The sequence below is a fragment of the Falco peregrinus genome, chromosome 1 (genome assembly GCF_023634155.1).
Source record: "Falco peregrinus isolate bFalPer1 chromosome 1, bFalPer1.pri, whole genome shotgun sequence".
Taxonomy (NCBI): Eukaryota; Metazoa; Chordata; class Aves; order Falconiformes; family Falconidae; genus Falco; species Falco peregrinus.
In genome coordinates, this window is record NC_073721.1 from 38,541,935 (window position 1) to 38,558,744 (window position 16,810).

Below are 16,810 nucleotides of genomic sequence, written 5' to 3' on the forward strand. Positions count from 1 at the left end.
GAAGAATATTGACAAGGCAACAGGAGCATTAAATCTTGTTATACAATGCTCCAATGGGAGCATTAAAAATTTGTTATACATCAGTGCATTTCCATGAAGTGCTCTGCAACTTTTCTCAATTTTTGATGTCTGTCCTGAAAAAAAACCCTTAAGTATTTGCTAGCACTTTCTACATTGCATAGCCATATCCAAAATCCTTTTTAAAACAAAGCTGCCCATCCTTCCCCCATCCTGCATTTTAAGAAAGCTAAACTGACCTAGATGTCAAGACCATGAACAATCCATGAAGAAGAGGTCAAAGCAAGCCAAAGCTACACCAAGTTTATGGCTACTCCTTGCTGGCCTAGATTATGTACATTTCAGCCCAGGCTAAAAAATACAAAATGGGCAGAGAATTAAGCCTTTGCAAAAGCATTCTGAATTCAGGTTACACACTGAGGGGTCTTACTCAAGTACACATGACAATGTAAGGAAAATGACAACTAGTGTTAGTGGTACAGTTGTGCATCCTATGCCTTGTAGGGTGGGATGAACTCTGAAAGATTTGTCCACTGAAGGCCTAGAAAGCAGATGCTTTATCTCAAATTGAGTTCAGAGACAGCTCGTCTCAGTGGGTTCATAAGGGGCAAGGGCTCAGTAACTACTTCACAGTTGTTTGTTTTCCTCTTTACAAAATCAGTGATTGGAGCCAAGTTACACAGAAAGCTTTTGGGAAGGAACTCTGGTAGCACAAAAGCAAAAGCAGGACTTGGCTATTTACCTTTACTCTTGTCCGTCACAGCATTTTGATTGCAACCCTGGTTCTGTCTTTATTTACAGTATCAAGTAGATCCAGTTGGTGTTTCAAGCTATTTTGCTCAGCTCCTTTAGAAATACAACTGTTGGAGTGAATGTCATTTTACCATGCCCCGACCCTCAGCTACCATAATCCATGCAGCAGATGTTAGCAAAACATAATTGCATACATCCTGGCACAGCAGCAAAGAATAAAATTTTGCCAGATGCAAGTCAAACAGCTTTGGGGTACAACATAACATTTCTTGATTGCACCTAGATTTCACAAGTGACTCAGAAAATTTATCATCAGATGACAAACAGCTTCCAGTAAAGATAAAACTTTCTGCAAACTGAATAAGAGACAAGCAGTGTTGAAGTGTTTTAAGAAAAGTCTAAGAGAACAGGTTTACAGGTCACCACTCCTCACAATCTAATCCTTATTAAGTACTACTGAAACAAGTCCGTTGTCACAAGATATAACTAACACAAACCTGGTTGTTTTTTTTCCTTCAAAAGGTTCTCTTGGAAGCATTTAACAGAGCAAATTTCCCATTTCTTCATCATTCCACTCTCATCTTGTTTTGATTTAAAAACATGATTGATACCATCACTTGCAATTAGTGAGTTTAACACTGGTTTAAGAAGCTTTAAGTTTTTCTACTTCTCTGGAAGGGTACAGGCCAATGCAATTAGAGACTGAAAAATAAGTTCAAAGAAATACGCAGCTGAACTCTCTTCCTGCTTCTAGTTTATGCCAAATGAGCAACACACTTATACTATCAGTGACATCAGTCAACAAGACCACTTTTCCTTCAAGCCTGGCACGAACCTGAAGAGACTGCTGAATCAGAGCCTATCCACTGTGCCTTTTAGTTAATATGGAAACTGTACACAGGCTCTGGTTTTCTCATGATTACCCTGGAGACTACATTCCAGGCATAGCAAAACTAAATTAGAACACTCCAGCCATCTGGTCCCTAATAGCAGCAAACTGACCTACCTGTCTACACTAGCGATTAAGACAAATTCAATTGGCTTGAGGCTAAGGAAATCCTGCTGTCCAAGTAAAATACGTAGCTATGTAACAAGAACCATATGGAAAACAAAGTGACATCATTCCAGTACAAAAATACTTTTATTCATGCTGCTAACAGTACAGAGCTGAGGCTTGGGTGGTTTCACTAATTACAGGATGCACAACTTAAACAGTATGTGCTTTTGTTTCCTTGTGAGACTTTTTACAGGACCATTATAATTGCAAAATTAGTTCTTTTATCAAGGAAAGAATTACTTCTTCTAAACCAGTACTTCTGAGTTAGAGCTACTTTAAAGACATTATAGCACCACTTCAGTCAAGTAAGTCAGCTCTGACCTTAGAGCATATATAAAACTCACCTGGAAGAATAAGATACAGCAATTGTCCTCTACAACAGATTCACAGCTGAAACTAGCTACTTTTATCTTACAAGGAAGTTTAAGTGCCTCATACCAAAAAAGCTTGCAGACTGCAAAAGCTTCGTTTCTACACCTGTGAATCACCACCAAGTTTCAAAGCACCTCTTAACACAAATTCTGCTGATGATGTATACACAGATTAGTACCATACTGAAAGATAATACATGTGATAGAACTAAATTCTCTCATTATTCAGATGCCTGTTTGAAAAGCAAGCAGCCAAACACCATGATGCTGGTGGTAGGTTTGCATTATCTTTGACAATCCGCTTACATCTGTATGTTGGAGAGATTTTTATTTGATTAGGATCTCCCCCCACTTCAGTAACTGAGATGCATCCTGATCCACCCCAGCCTTCCAAGTGTTAACTATCTAGAAAGTTTACTTAAGATTAAGCCTTTTTGGTTTTATTGGTAACAGAGTAATAACAAAAAGCCTCACCACAGGAAGTTCAGAAATTTTATCAAGTGGAACAAAGATTTCTTTCTAGGTACAGTACTGTCCTGTGAAAATCTGTGCTTCTAATATAGATCAATATTGTACTGTACAGCCAGTCTCTAAACCAACCCAAGCTGTAGTTTCACATAGGTAGTAACAGACTTTCTTCCTAGGCTTTGTTTCCTTTACCAGAAGATTAAGTTGAGTTGGCGGTGGTCTGTGTAACAACAATATTAAATCAGTATTTGGTTATCCATGTGTTGGCCCAGAAAATATTCAAAGAACTGGGAGGAAAAAAAAATTCATTTGAAATTTATTCTCTGTTACTTTAGTAAGTTTCAGGTGCAAACAGTAGAGAAGTCTCTTCCTCCCAAGTTTCTAAGATGTCTGACCAAATCAGATGCAAGGCAGATGTCCACTAGAGATGCCATAATTTTACTTTGATATTTAGTAACTAAACTACTAGTTTAGTAACAACTACAAGATCTGTTGCTACTTTTGATAACCCATTTAACTTTTTGAAAGCACTGCTAATTTGACAAGTACTAACTACATGAGGCATTGTAATAACACAAACCAAGGTGTAGGTAGGCTACCAGGCACTGAATTTTAAGATATTCTATTTGTTATATGCAAACTTGAATTCTGAATACCAGACTGCACAACACTGATTTTCCCTCTTCCATAGAGAGAAAAGGGAGCACTGTCCCTTATGAGCTCCTGCCTTTAGCACCAGTGGTTCCAGAGTAACAGAATTATTTTATTTTTTTAAGTTCAAGACAGCAACAGTTTCCTGCAGGATGACAAAATTTATAAATATAAGGAAAGCAGTTTTGAACACCTCTGATAGCAGGGGGAGGAGGAATACCAATCATCATTGATTTCAAGAAACAACAAATCAGAATACTCACTTTTAGCACCTGACAGAGGCAAAGCATTTATCAGTAGGTAATCAGAAGTCTGTTCACTACATGACCCTGCTTTTTAGGGCATTCTAAATGTAACCATTTTGCCAAAGCCACTGTCATACCACCCTTCATTCTCAGCAATTCTGAAACTTTCACCACCACCACCACCCCCTCCACCTTTCCCATGACACTGTTGCAAATTACTGAACTTGTTCTCATCTGCCTGCTATCAGTGCTGGCTCATTTACTTGCTTGACAAGACTGCAGGTATCTACCTCCATTACCTTGGTGAGTTACAAAAGCTAAATGGGTTTAGCACTACACAATTTATTGAGGCAGAGAAGGAATATGTAAGATAGGCTACCTTTATCTATTTACTAAGTCCATCTGCAAATGCAGGAACTAGACAAAGTTCTGTCCCTTATTGATTTTGTTCAATCCTGCTGTTTCCCTTAGACAAAACACACTCATCTATAATTACCTTTACCAATAAAGTAAAATTTTTCACTGAGTTTAATATTGTATTAAAAAATATCTTTGTGTGCTCACTAATAGATGAAGCAACAGAAACTCACAGCATTCCTCTTTTGGCATAAGGCCTGCCACGGTAAGTGTTTCTTCACCAGCAAAATACATACTAACACGGTATTGTATGGTTATCACCTACCTTCTGTAGCATTGTGAGAGTCTTCTGAAAGAGGAACTGTGCATTTTACTTGACTAACAGTTAATTCAAATGTACAATGAGTTAGTGGTGTAAATCACTGCTCACATGTTAAATGCAACATTTTAATTAGCTACAATATCTACTTATATTAGAGTAAGAACCAGAAATAGTGGGCTGCTTTCCAAGGGACATGCTCATTTATAGCACCATTAAAAGCTTAAGTGTGTCAGAAACTTGAGATTATGTGATTATTTTCAGATTGATTTGGCCTTCAGTGCTCACTACCACTTATACCAGCTCTGCAAGGAATTCAGCATGTAAAGATGGCCCACTTATGTGGGGAATCATCACAAAGAATTTGCAAATATTATAAAGCAGCCACTCAGCAAGTTAAATGAAGACTTATTAAAAACTAATTTTAACAGCTGCATAAAACTCAAGCTTACTATTTGGTAAGGTAACAAACTACTTGACACATCAAAAAAGCTTTAATTATATATATAATTTTCCTGAAAAAGAAAAGTATTCTTTGAAGAGATTAAATGTTTTTCTGGTAAAAGTTAATAAACCATAGCATAGCAGCAGATGTTACCAATGTAGTCAGCATCTCCTACTAAAGGATGACATAACCAATAAAGAGTAATCCAATTCCTACTTGTCAGTGATTCCTTTAGGAATTTTTAATCATTTGATTAATTCTACAGACCTAATTTCTCACTCAGAAAAAATTATCTCCCATGCCATCTAGAATAGAACCTACTCTTAGCCAGTCTTTTTTACTCTTTTACAGTCTACATTCAGTCATTAAAACCTACTTCCACTCAAAACAGTGCTGGTGCCAGCCTACTTCTAAAACAGTGCTTTTGACTAACAATATACATTAAACTATATTTCCATGTTCACCCAATCAGAGCATTATAAAAACATTACTCTTACTCTTGTTCCTACTGGAAAGCTTAGTTTATATAATACCAAAATCTGCAGGACATGTCTTTGTACCATGGAGTTGGTTAACCCTATTGCTGTAGACAGTAGCATCTGAACATGCTTGAGGGGTTGCACAGACTTTTGTCAGTGTACCTCTGTAACATGAAGCTACTACTACGTTCAATTAAAAGCAAAGGGGGGAAATTAGGTAATTAAGCAAACAAAGGTTACAATCCAGTGCATACAAATATCTAGGTTACAACTGCTTATTTCATGAAGTTCCCATGATTGGCAAAGCTGGCCAAAGCCTGGCTTCACCTTGTGCACACAAAAGGTATAATCCTAACCACTGTTAATTTGAAGTTATAGGGAAATAAAGCCTCTATAAACTTGTATTCAAAATTAATCTTTATAAGTTTTACACTAAATCATGAAAAGATATCAGAAAGTTCAACTTCTTCAGAACAGAAGCAGTTATTTCCACTGTATTTTGTTAGCATTTTAGAGTTCCATTATGCCAGCCACTGTACAAATACATATAATCCAGTTGACGTAAGAACAAACCATTGCTGTGTCACATTGAAAGGTTGACAAATCAACTCCACATTAGAAAAAGGATATTTAAGTGCCACCAACACTTGATAGTATCATTACTACCACTTTGAGAAGTTATAGGTACCATGTCTAACTGTTAAAATAGTTTTAGAAGTTTAACAGGAATTAATGAAAAATCCTTTAAATCTTTGTAAGGTAAACACATTTAGAGATGCAGGTCCTTTACCTGCTATGAGAACGTGATTGAAAAGAGAAACAGCAGCTGCAAATCTGACTAAAATTATCTCCTATGTAACAGTCAGCAACAATTGTTCCCAACATTTTGTCCTACTTCAGCAAGTTGCTCCACATTTAAAAGCAATGGAATAGAAGAGAACCAGTCCTCAGAGCAGCCATTATAGTATGTTTAACAGAAAATACATGTTTTTGGGCCAGCTAACAAGCAAACTGGAAAACCTGTCTGAAGAAAGGAATTACTCTGAACTGTGAAAGCAGAAGCTAGATTCATTAAGCTTACAAACCCCTCCACAGCTTACTTCCTTCGTTGTCACACAGTACCAAGGTTAGTTATCTGAATCACCAACATTTTTCAAACTAGTAAGCCACAGGCAGGCAAGTTTGCTTTTTGCAAGAAAAAAAAAAGTGCCAGACAAGTAAGTCGAAGTCTGACACAACAAAGGCTAAGAAACAACTCTTTGTAACAGTCACTGCTTCAGGGTTGCAAAGTCTCTTCAGCATTTCACTGTCCTGAATAACTGGAGAACGGTTAGACATTCCACCTGCACACACACACCCCAAATTGCCAGCACAACTTATGCCAGAAATTAGCCTGCAGTTGAGGGATAAAACACTTTATATTCTATAGCTTTGAAGTATGATAATCACTGATACCAAGCTGGGAAAGGGGGGTGTGGGGGGAAGATCAACAGAAAAATACACTCTTTCTTGCTGCATGGGGAGGTGGGGTGGGCTTGGCTGGGCTGACAGCCCAAGTGTCAGTGGAGTCTCAGAGGGCGAAGGAATGCAGGTTTTCTCCAGCAATAACAAGAGAAATAAAAGAAATGCCAAGCTATTACATTTTTCCCCCTCCTCAGAGAAAGTCAGGCTGAAACCTACCTAAAACTTACTGAGGTTCCCACTCCCCACCCCTTGATTTTTTTGAGAAAATAGGAACTTTTTCTAAGTGTTGCAAAGAATCAGGCATCACTTCTTTAGTTGCTACAGTTAAGTCCGTGGTTTGGCAACTACTAAGCCCTTCACAATCCAGGGGTTTTTTTGTCATTGTGTCAGGGCAAGCTAAATAAGTGACCTTTTCATTACTGCTCCAGAGTTCGAGAGAAACTCCATTTGTCCAACTCTGTTACTCAGCACAACTATTATGATGTAAAAGCTGCAAAGACAGCTAGTCTTGTCAAAGTGACTTTTAGTGTAGTCCTCTACACCAGTCAGTTTACCAACCTGTTTACTTACCTAAATTATTGCATAACTCTTACAGGTTTTTAGGTAAGTGTTTTTATATTTGAGAGTGGGTCTTCTTTCAATCAGTTGAAGGATATTTAGGATATCTAGACATCTGTATATACATTCAGAGGCTGAAATGGGAAACATCAGATATCTTGAGCAAAGTTACAAAAAAACTAAGATTTTTTTTAAAAAGCCAAAAGACAAAGCAAGTAACCTTCCCAATAACTTCTAACTGTATGCTTGAAGCAGCATGTATTTTTTTAAAGTGATAACTCAATATAAATATTCAGTACATCACACACTTTGGTAACAAAAACCTCTCCTAAGCAAGCTGAGATGACTATGTTGATGTACATTAGCAACTGACAAGGTTTTTGTAGAGTTTAAATAGGAAGATTGAGCATGCCAGCTTGTACACTACTAAACCTTAGCACTAATCACTTTATTCAATTATGTACTACTATATCCCATTTTGAGATTAACGGTTTAACCATTCATTGCCTATGCACAGACAGACACTTTACTCATGAGAAGTCCATTTGTTCAAGAAATAACCAAGTTTGTGGTCATCAGGAGCCAAATTAATCCAAAAACTTTTGCAACTTACAAGTTACTGGCTCTCACAAGTACTGACTATTATTCTGGCTGAAGTCTGTTTCTGTTCCTTCCATGGAAGGATCTGTGCAGCCAAACAAAACAAGGCCTGCATAAAAGAAAGTTTTATTAATGCCTCCCCCCTCAAAAACAGTTGCAATATACAGTCTCTTCTAAACTCAGGAAAATGTTTCAAGACAGCAGAGGAAGCAACTCAGCTGGAATAATTCAAGTTCCAGATGACAGCTTTTAATAGCTTCCCTGCTTGACAAGGGCAGTCTTCAGACTTTTCTGCAACTGAAGAGCTGATAGCCAGAAAACAGCTGGGAGATTAGAATGGGCAAGGAAATTGATATGGACTTTCCTGGCTCAGCCTTTAATAAGCTTCCCATTTTGATGCACCTGCTCCCCACATTACATAGCACGTATTTGTTGAGAATTTAAAAGAACTAAAGATGGAAGAGAACAGTCATTTCTGTTTGCCTGGCTTACTGGCAGCTGGCTTAGTAAGGTGACATTTGCGACTTATCCAGTACAGTCCAGAGTGCTCCTCATCAATTCAGGGGTTACAAAAACAACCACCACTTCTCATACTGCTACTCTGGCACTTCTGTGACTACACCCATTTAAGAAATTAATTTTTATAGTTATTTCCTTGTGCACTCTTCAGCATTTAAGGAGGGACAGGGTTGTCTAATTCATGTAAAGACTTGGCTACTAAAATGCAGTTCAGGTTTAATACCATTGTACATCACTATTCCCACAAACAAAATAAACATTGAAAAGAACAGTCTGGTACTGCCATCAGTGTGTGCCCATTAAAAAGAAAAGACAAAATGCCATCTTTTCTATCACCTTTTAAAAAAGATGCATTGCTGGATAAACACCACCACAAGAATACCAAGTACTTCTGAATATCCTTATGAACTGCAAATCAGGTTATATTTACATTCATTACAGAACAAGGCTTTTGGTCTTTGCCTACTGCTAGCCTGAACTCAGACCACCTTGAAGTAGTCTTTACCTTTTACAACAGTTAAGGAATTCAGACAATTTTGGAATTACCATACAATATTTACTGTATCTACTCAAGTGACTGAAAAGTGTTACAACTTTAATTTGTAGAGCAACGAGACCAGAACAGTTGCAGCATACCCAAACATATCTGAGCATAAAGCTTCTCAACTAGCCAAATCAGTACTTTTTCCTCAGTTCTGTTTTTCATCATTTCATTTATGCACGACATGTACCTGAGGACAAGGATTAAGCATGATAGTTGCCCAAGTCAAACTTTCTTAGGCCATGACAGAAAATCAGTTTAATATGAAAACTGCTTACCTTCACTGCCATGAGAAATACTGTACTTCTATCACATACTGTAAGCCCTAAATATCATCTTTCATCAGCAAATAGATAAAAATTGAGGAGCCAAAGATAGAAGGCACTCTGCTGTTAGAAACAAGGATGAACTTGTCAGGAATGCAAAGGTCAGGTGCAACCTTAGCTTCAGTGACCGTGAGACAGTGGAATTCAGAATCCTGAAAGGAAGAAACAAGACTAATCAGACCCTGAGCTGTAGACAGACTTCAGCCTCTTCAGGGATCTACTTGGAGAGAGAGATTCCAAGGGATACAGTCTTAGAAATAAGACAGGTTCTGGACAGCTGGGTGATTTTGAAGGATCACCTCCTCCAAGCTCAGGGATGGTTCGCCCTGATAAGTGGTTAGCTAAGCAAAGGTGGCAGGAGGCCTGCATGGATGATGCAGGTGACTCAGGAGGAATACAGAGACACTGTCTGAGCATGCAGCAATGGAGTCCATTTCAAAGTCTAGACAGAATTAAATCTGGTGAGGGACATGAAGGACAATGAAAAATGCTTATGGAAGTACAGCAGTAGCAAAATCATGACTAGGTAAAATGTCCTTTTTTCACTTTTCATTCACACTGCTGAATAGGTGTGGGGGTGGTCACAACACAGAAAAGGCTGACACTCGGTACCTTCTTTACCTCAGTCTTAACTGAGAAAAACTGCCTTCGGCAAATCCAGGTCCCCAAGACACACTGAAAGTTTGGCACAAAGAAAACTGATCCTCTGAGAAAGATCAGCTTACATTCTCTGTTCTGTGGGTGTAACCATTCATGGAAAATGCAATGCAGTTTTCTTACAATAGGTCTCTTCATAGGAATTCTAAGCCAACAGCAACAAGACACAGAAGTTTGCTACAGGAATGACTTGTTTCTTTTTTCCTGCTCTTTACTGGATAACCCTGACATGAATCACCAGTTTCCTACCCTACCCATGAAGTCAGGGTACTGAGAAACTGTTCCAACATGTGCTCTCTCAGTGAGAAAGAGATCATCATCAACTAAGAGTCAATATGAATTGACAGTTTCAGTCATCATGGAAAGCCTTCAGCAGTTGAGGGTGTTTTTTTTTTTCCTCCTTCTTTCCCCTTTCATCAGTCAGTATTATTCATACTATTCAATGGATAACAATGTAAATAATTATTCTGAAGTATCAGAATATTATTTACTTCAGAGTAAGAGATTTGTTCCAAAGTGAGTTGTTCCTTATATTCTCCCAGAAAACTTTGGTTCTAGTCTCAGGATATGGGCAAGTACAAGTCATACCTCAGTAGACTTGAATTACTAGGTAAAATAAACAAAGGCGAGGTTTGCTCTCTCCACTGATTCTCTATCCAGTTTTTCATATTCTTACAGATGCACTAGAGCCTGAAATTAATACAGGGACAAACTAGACCTACTTCCAAATATTATGTACATGGAGTTTCCCCACCACATCAGTTTTGAGCTGCTAGCATGCTAGGCTCATGTTTTAAATAGATATCTATTGATGAAATATTTGTGAATGAAAAGATCCAGCCTTTAATTCATCATTCCATGCAGCAAGTCAGCCTGTATCCAGAAACTATCTTCTGAAGTGCAGGTACTTGCAATAGCTGCTAATCTGTGGTGTATTGCCACGCATCAACACAAGTTCTTGTTTTAAACTCCAACTACAGGGCTTGATTTAGGGTTAATTCTCTCTTGCCTGTTGTCATAAAAATCACAAAATTATATAATTTAACATGACAATATAGTTGATGCACTTATAACATTTAAGTAGTTAAAAAAGATACTTCACTCTTCAAATTAGGTAACAACAATGCTCCTCAGCAAGAACTCCTATCACTGTGTTTAAAGATTAATTCCAGGAAGGTTACCATTTTGCAGAAATTGAGAACTGTGGCCACAGCAGCAAGTTCTATATAAGACTAATTGCTTCTCAGCATTTGACTGAGCAAGTGGTAGAACAGAATTTTTGTTGAAAAGAAAACATTACATTGCAATGTTTCTTAAAGGTCTAGTGTGCCAATCTGACTTGCTTTTCAAAGTGAGAAATGTCAGCAGAAGACTGATACTTAGTCTTCATATTTGAGGTGAAGAAATACAAAGCTAATAAGATTTAATAGAAAAAAATGCAGTCAGAAACAAGAGCTTAGGAACAACACATACAAGCTGTACAACAGAGAAGTGGGGATAACAAGTTTGTCTTAGTTAAATGTGAAGCCACTACCAAAATTAAGCAACACTCAAGGCAAGGACTGACTAGGACTGGCCTATTCTTGCCTTTGGAAAATGGCAAAAAAGCGTCATTTGGTTTTTATTTAAGATTTCTAGCAGATTTGGAACAAGAGACAGACCCTACCATTTGCAACAACTAGTTAATGATTTCAGCCACCACTTCCAGTAACTTAACATTAACACCACATGCTTGCAATTGCATCTTTAAAATCACTGCTTAACTACAGATACATCCTCTCAAAGATTTGCTTCATCAATCCAAATTTCAACTCTATTAGGAAGGGGAAGACACCTGAAAATTACCCCACTTATGTTCTGAAGCTACACATTTCTAAACCTAGAACATACTGAAACATGTATTTGGTTCATTGTTTTATTAAACTCTATAAAAGGAATTTCATGTCCACAATTCAATACCACTGGGGCGGGGGGGGGTGGGGGGTGTCATCTTGTTCCAAACCACAAAGCAAAACTACAAGACACTCTTAAGTTAAAGTCAGGAACAAGACTAAATCGCTAAACATTGAACCTTAATATGGGTTTAACAACTCCTCCCTCGCTAGTGTAATTCACTCATGCAGCAGAAAGCATAGGTCAAGTTTTCCAGAGCAGGAATGGTATACACCATATTGCTGGCATATGGGACTTCTTAGTCCAAATGCCACTTTAAGGTTATCCATTCCACAAGGGTATCCTCAGTTTTTATGCCCAAAAAGCAAGCTGCCTGTGGAGGCATTCACCATCTTGATGCACATTTAAAGAAACAAAGAATGAAATATTCCTTTTAAAGCTCATGGAGGAGACTAGTATAAATTACGCATCCGAGCCTAACAACAAAACAAGGATTACTCCATTCAATTCAGAAGCTAATGTATCACTTGTGTAAAGATGATTCTTAACAGATAAACGCAAGAAAGAAGTTTGTGATGGTCTTTTGTTGTTACAAAGTTGCTTTCTGTCCAATTAATAATTAATCTATCTTTTTCCTGTCCCTCCCACACAGACACCCTAATGGGTTTTTATCCCCTTTCTCAGAGCATATGGTCACAGTTCACACAATATCCTAAATTATCCCTAAATAAATTGTAGGTCCACTGAAGCAGAATGTTCTATTTCAAGAAAGAAGGAAGTTTATTATTTAAAAACAGTTTCTCCTAACTCTAACCACAAGTTTCTAGTACATACAGAAAAGACCTAGACACCTATAACAAAAAGACCTACTCTCTCATGAGATCATCAGGGCTTGTCTAGTACTCCCATTCACTTGTCACTAAGTTTGATTTCTGTAGAGTTCAGATGAACTGCTGTAACAACCCATTTCTTTCAGCTTAAAGAAACTCCAGTACAATGACCTGGAGATGGGGAGGCACTGACCTATACACATCCCATGACAAGATTCAAACATCAAGAAAAAATTCAGAACATTGCTATGATCCCTTGAGAGCCATCTTTTGTGCTATGCAGAAAATTCTTTCTCCATCCCATTCCAAGATACATAAATACTGCAAGCTAATTTTTCTCTCAATACAAGAAAAAGACTCAGCTGCCCTCAACAGCTCACTCCTCTTGTGTACCATGAGATACAGGCAAGTCAGCTATGCCAGAAGAAAACTGAGGGATGAAGATGCTGTTTTACTGCCCACTCCCCACAAGTCTGACCATTTCTCCTCATTCTAAGTGTTTAGCCATGTATTTGACTTCTGCTGCTGCAATCATCACAGGGATTTCAAGGAAGGCTGTATTTTTCACAAATTCATTGTTATAGATGATTTCCAAGCTGATTGTTTGCAGGTGTTGGTCAGCAATTCACAGCCTGATCAGGGAAAACACACAGCTCTTTCTGCATGGCCCTGCAACCCCAGGCAACCTCTCACTTGACAGAAGCTCATGGATATGCACCCAGAACATGCAGATTGCTTCAGGTGATTACTACTTCATCCACTAGGATGAGATAGGGCAGCTGACTACAGCTACACCAAATGCAACCCTTCAAAAGTTTTGGGGGTGTTTTTGTGGGGTTTTTCGTTGGTTTGTTTTACATTTTATGTCACTGCCTACATACTAGCATGGAGTTTCACCTGTTTTGAGAGTAACCTGTGTTGTTTTAGTTGTCCCTAGGTGGAGTAGGCTTCAGGTGATGGTAGTTTTAAGAGACTTAACTTTAGAAAGCAACAGAAGCCTCTGACACGAATGACTGACCTAGTGCTACAGGGTGTTGTTCTCATCAAGTGTGATCCCAGTTAATCTTAATCTTACTCTAGACCACATTTTTTTACTTTGAGTGAAAGTGCTCTACTTCAAGGAAACATCTGATAAACCATGACTACCAGACAGGCTATCTATAAGCTAAGAGAATCCTTACCGATGATTTCCCTGACCTGCTAGTTGTGGTTAGTAACTGAGATATAGAAAGATGTCAGTATGGTTTCTCATTTCCTACCCCATTTCTCCACACAACCCATCTCCTAGGCCTTGCACAGGAATGGGTCTCAGCACTTTGAACAGCTGCTACCATCAGTTACTTACAGATGGAATAGTTTTATGAATCAAATATTCCACCTCCCAAACTGTGGAGTCCTTACTATAGGCTGGGGAGCCAGAGAATGGTGCTGCTGTGTGTGTCAAGTTATATCTTAAAAACTTCTCTGCTGGTCAGTACTTACTGTCACTTACTTTGTGACAGTCATGCTATGCCAAGAGCCCTGAGCAGACAGCAAGCAACAGAAAGAGCTAGCAGCTACATCACCATCTTGGTGGTACTGGCAAATCCATCCTTGCTGTCACCTGTGAAGCCACCAGAAGGCTTGCAATTAGATAACCCATCTGCACAAATACTCCTGCTCCTGTGACACTGCAGTTTCACAAATCACCTTTACGCTTCAGAATGACACCCTGAAAACACTGCTCCAGACAGTAAACAGAACTTTAGTTTATTTTTCCTAATGCAGTCAAAGCTGCATTCTACCAGATCAGGGAATCTTCCCCCTAAGTACCATCTCAGATTACACCACTTCTATCTGTTCTTTGTGAATTAACACAGAAAAATGATTCAACAGCCTTTCCTTCTACCTAGCTAGCAGAGGCTTCCGAAACAGTCCAAAGTGAAATAAGAGCTGGCATTAGCAAGCTGTACAAAGAAATTAATTCTGTTTCTACATTTCTCTAATAAATGCTACTTTATCAGATCAGGTTTCAGGGTGGAATAGCCACACAATCCAGTGATACAGGCTAACATCAGAGAGGCCAGAGAGGCAAAAGGTTATTTTAAAGTTTTCCTTTCAAGGAAAAGTATTCCATACACTCAGGCTTCACACCCTTACAGCCAACACACCTATTACCTCAGTTCATTGCTGCAGACTGACTGGTTTTTCACCCAAACCAGAGTTTCAGTGAAAGTCAGTAGAAAGCACACATTCCAGATGGTACATCCTGTAAAATTCATGGGGACCAAGAGTTGTTACACTCTAGTAAACTGTGAAACCTTGAAGTGTCATGTTATTCTAGCAATAGCAAGTTCCACAGGCCAAAAGCTGATAAATACATCACGTGCGTTAGTCATCCTGACAGCTTCTTATACCCACAAGCCTCATTATTTCAAATGTGCACTAATACATCAGTTACCATTGACGCAGTATTTTAACTATATGTAGCCAATTCATTAAGGTAAATTTCGCTGGCAAGGGTTATTGCTTGCCACGAATGACTAAGAATTTTACGTGATTCAGAGTGAGAAAGTAACATCTGATGTTCAGAAATTAGTTCCAAGTAGCACTAAATGAACTTAACAGAAGTACAAGTTCAGTATTACCAGGTAATTCTTCATGAATTCGAAGAGTATGCAATGCTGCAGTGAAAGAAGACATTTCTGCCTTGCAACAGTTTGCTATTCTTTTGAGGCAGTACAAAAGTATAACACAACTAAAACATTTCCAATTTATTAGCCATTTGCACCTGAAACTGGAAAGCCCGTACTGCCAATACTCCAGCCTTACAAGACACACTCTACGGACAGCTGCTTTCAAGAAGTGGAGAGACTCAAGCCGATTCGATTTTCGGTCACCTTTAGCTCCCCACAAGCTAACCGTTAACCGACACCCGGAGCTATGGAACAAACGGAGAAAATTATAACTCCAGCGCCTGCCTGCAAACGGCAGGGCTGTCCCGCCTCGCCTCCCGCGCCGGCCGCCAGCTGCCTGCCTTCACAAGATAAAAATCCCAGTCAAATGCCTGGGAGGTTTGGAGTTGTTCTTTTTTTTTTTTTTAAGAAGAGTATCACAGCAAGTATTTTGCCTTTTATAGCGCATACACTTAAAATAGGTGTTTCCAAGACAGCAGAAGAGCCCCGAGCGTTGTCAGAGACATCTGCGCGGCGCCTCAGGACAGTACGAACCGCAGCGGCGCCCCCCGCCCTGCCGCCGCTCCTCAGGTGGGCGCCAGGCGGACTTCCCCCGACGGGAGGGCGGTGGGAGCCCGCTGCCCCGCCGAGCTCCCTCGCCGGCCGGGGCGGGAACAACCGGCGGCGGCTTCCAGACAGGAGCCGCAGAGGTCCAGAAAGCCTCCCCGGGTTAACCCCTTCGCGGCCGGCCGTGAGGTGGCGGAGCCACACCTGTAGGCGCCAGGCCGGCGCCGCCGGACCACGAAGTTGGCCGCGGCGGCCGAAGTTGCTGCCGTGAGGCAAAGCGGGAGGAGGCGGGCCGGCCGCCGCTACTCACCCGCACCAGGTTGCTGACAGCGGCCTGCACGGCCGACACGGGGGCGGTGAGGTCCGGAATGGCCTTGCCGTCCACCTCTCCCTCCTCATGCATAATGACCAGGTGGGAGATCTGCTGGGCCACCGGCTCCAGGATGCTCTCGATGGTGCGTGTGTGGAAGACGGGCATGGCGGCGGCGGGGCGGGGGGCCGGGGCCCGAAGTCAGCACAAACTCCTGGCAAACTCTGTCCCTGCGGGCTGACGCCCCGCAGAGAAAACAGCGGCCTCCGCGAAAGAGATTAAAAAAAATAATAAAATAACTTTAAAAAAAAGAAGAACACAGCCACCCCCGCGGGCCTTCCCCTCGTCCCTCAGCAGATCGCAGCAGCCCGGAGCAGCGACTCCCGCTTCAGGCTGGCGGAGGCGGGACTCGAACTCGCTGCCCTCCTGCCTCCCCCTGGTAGTGCCCACCCCACACTGGCACCGCTCCTCCGCCCGGCGGCGGCTTTTCAACCACCACAACCTACCCCTCCCACAGCTCCCCGCCCCCTCGGCCGCCCTCACCCAATGGCCGAGCCGCCACCGCCGCTCCTAGTGGCGCAACGCCGCGTCCGTCAGCATTCCAGCACCTCCCTCCGCCCCCCACCCCCCCAGTCTTTCCCGCACCATCCTCCCGCCTTCCCAACTAAGCTTGGTTGCGCGGGCGGCTGGTTTCCCAGCGTTGAGGTGACATCAGACATTCTGGTGTC

At 40.6% G+C, this 16,810-nt stretch overlaps 1 protein-coding gene across 3 annotated transcripts in view; it reads right to left on the minus strand.

Moving 5' to 3' along the window:
- Positions 1 to 16,571, minus strand: part of VCL (vinculin) — a 60,329-nt gene extending 43,758 nt beyond the window's left edge. Inside the window, exons 1-2 of one of the 3 annotated variants that reach the window (XM_027789941.2) lie at positions 16,083 to 16,219; positions 9,124 to 9,323 (exon numbers count right to left, since the gene is read on the minus strand). In XM_027789941.2, coding sequence (XP_027645742.1) covers positions 9,124 to 9,135 — 12 coding nt within the window. In that variant the 5' untranslated portion in view covers positions 9,136 to 9,323; positions 16,083 to 16,219. Of the gene's footprint in view, positions 1 to 9,123; positions 9,324 to 16,082 lie in introns of all 3 variants that reach the window. The other 2 variants (XM_005229746.4, XM_005229747.4) reach the window with 2 other exon arrangements.
- Positions 16,572 to 16,810: the final 239 nt, after the last annotated feature.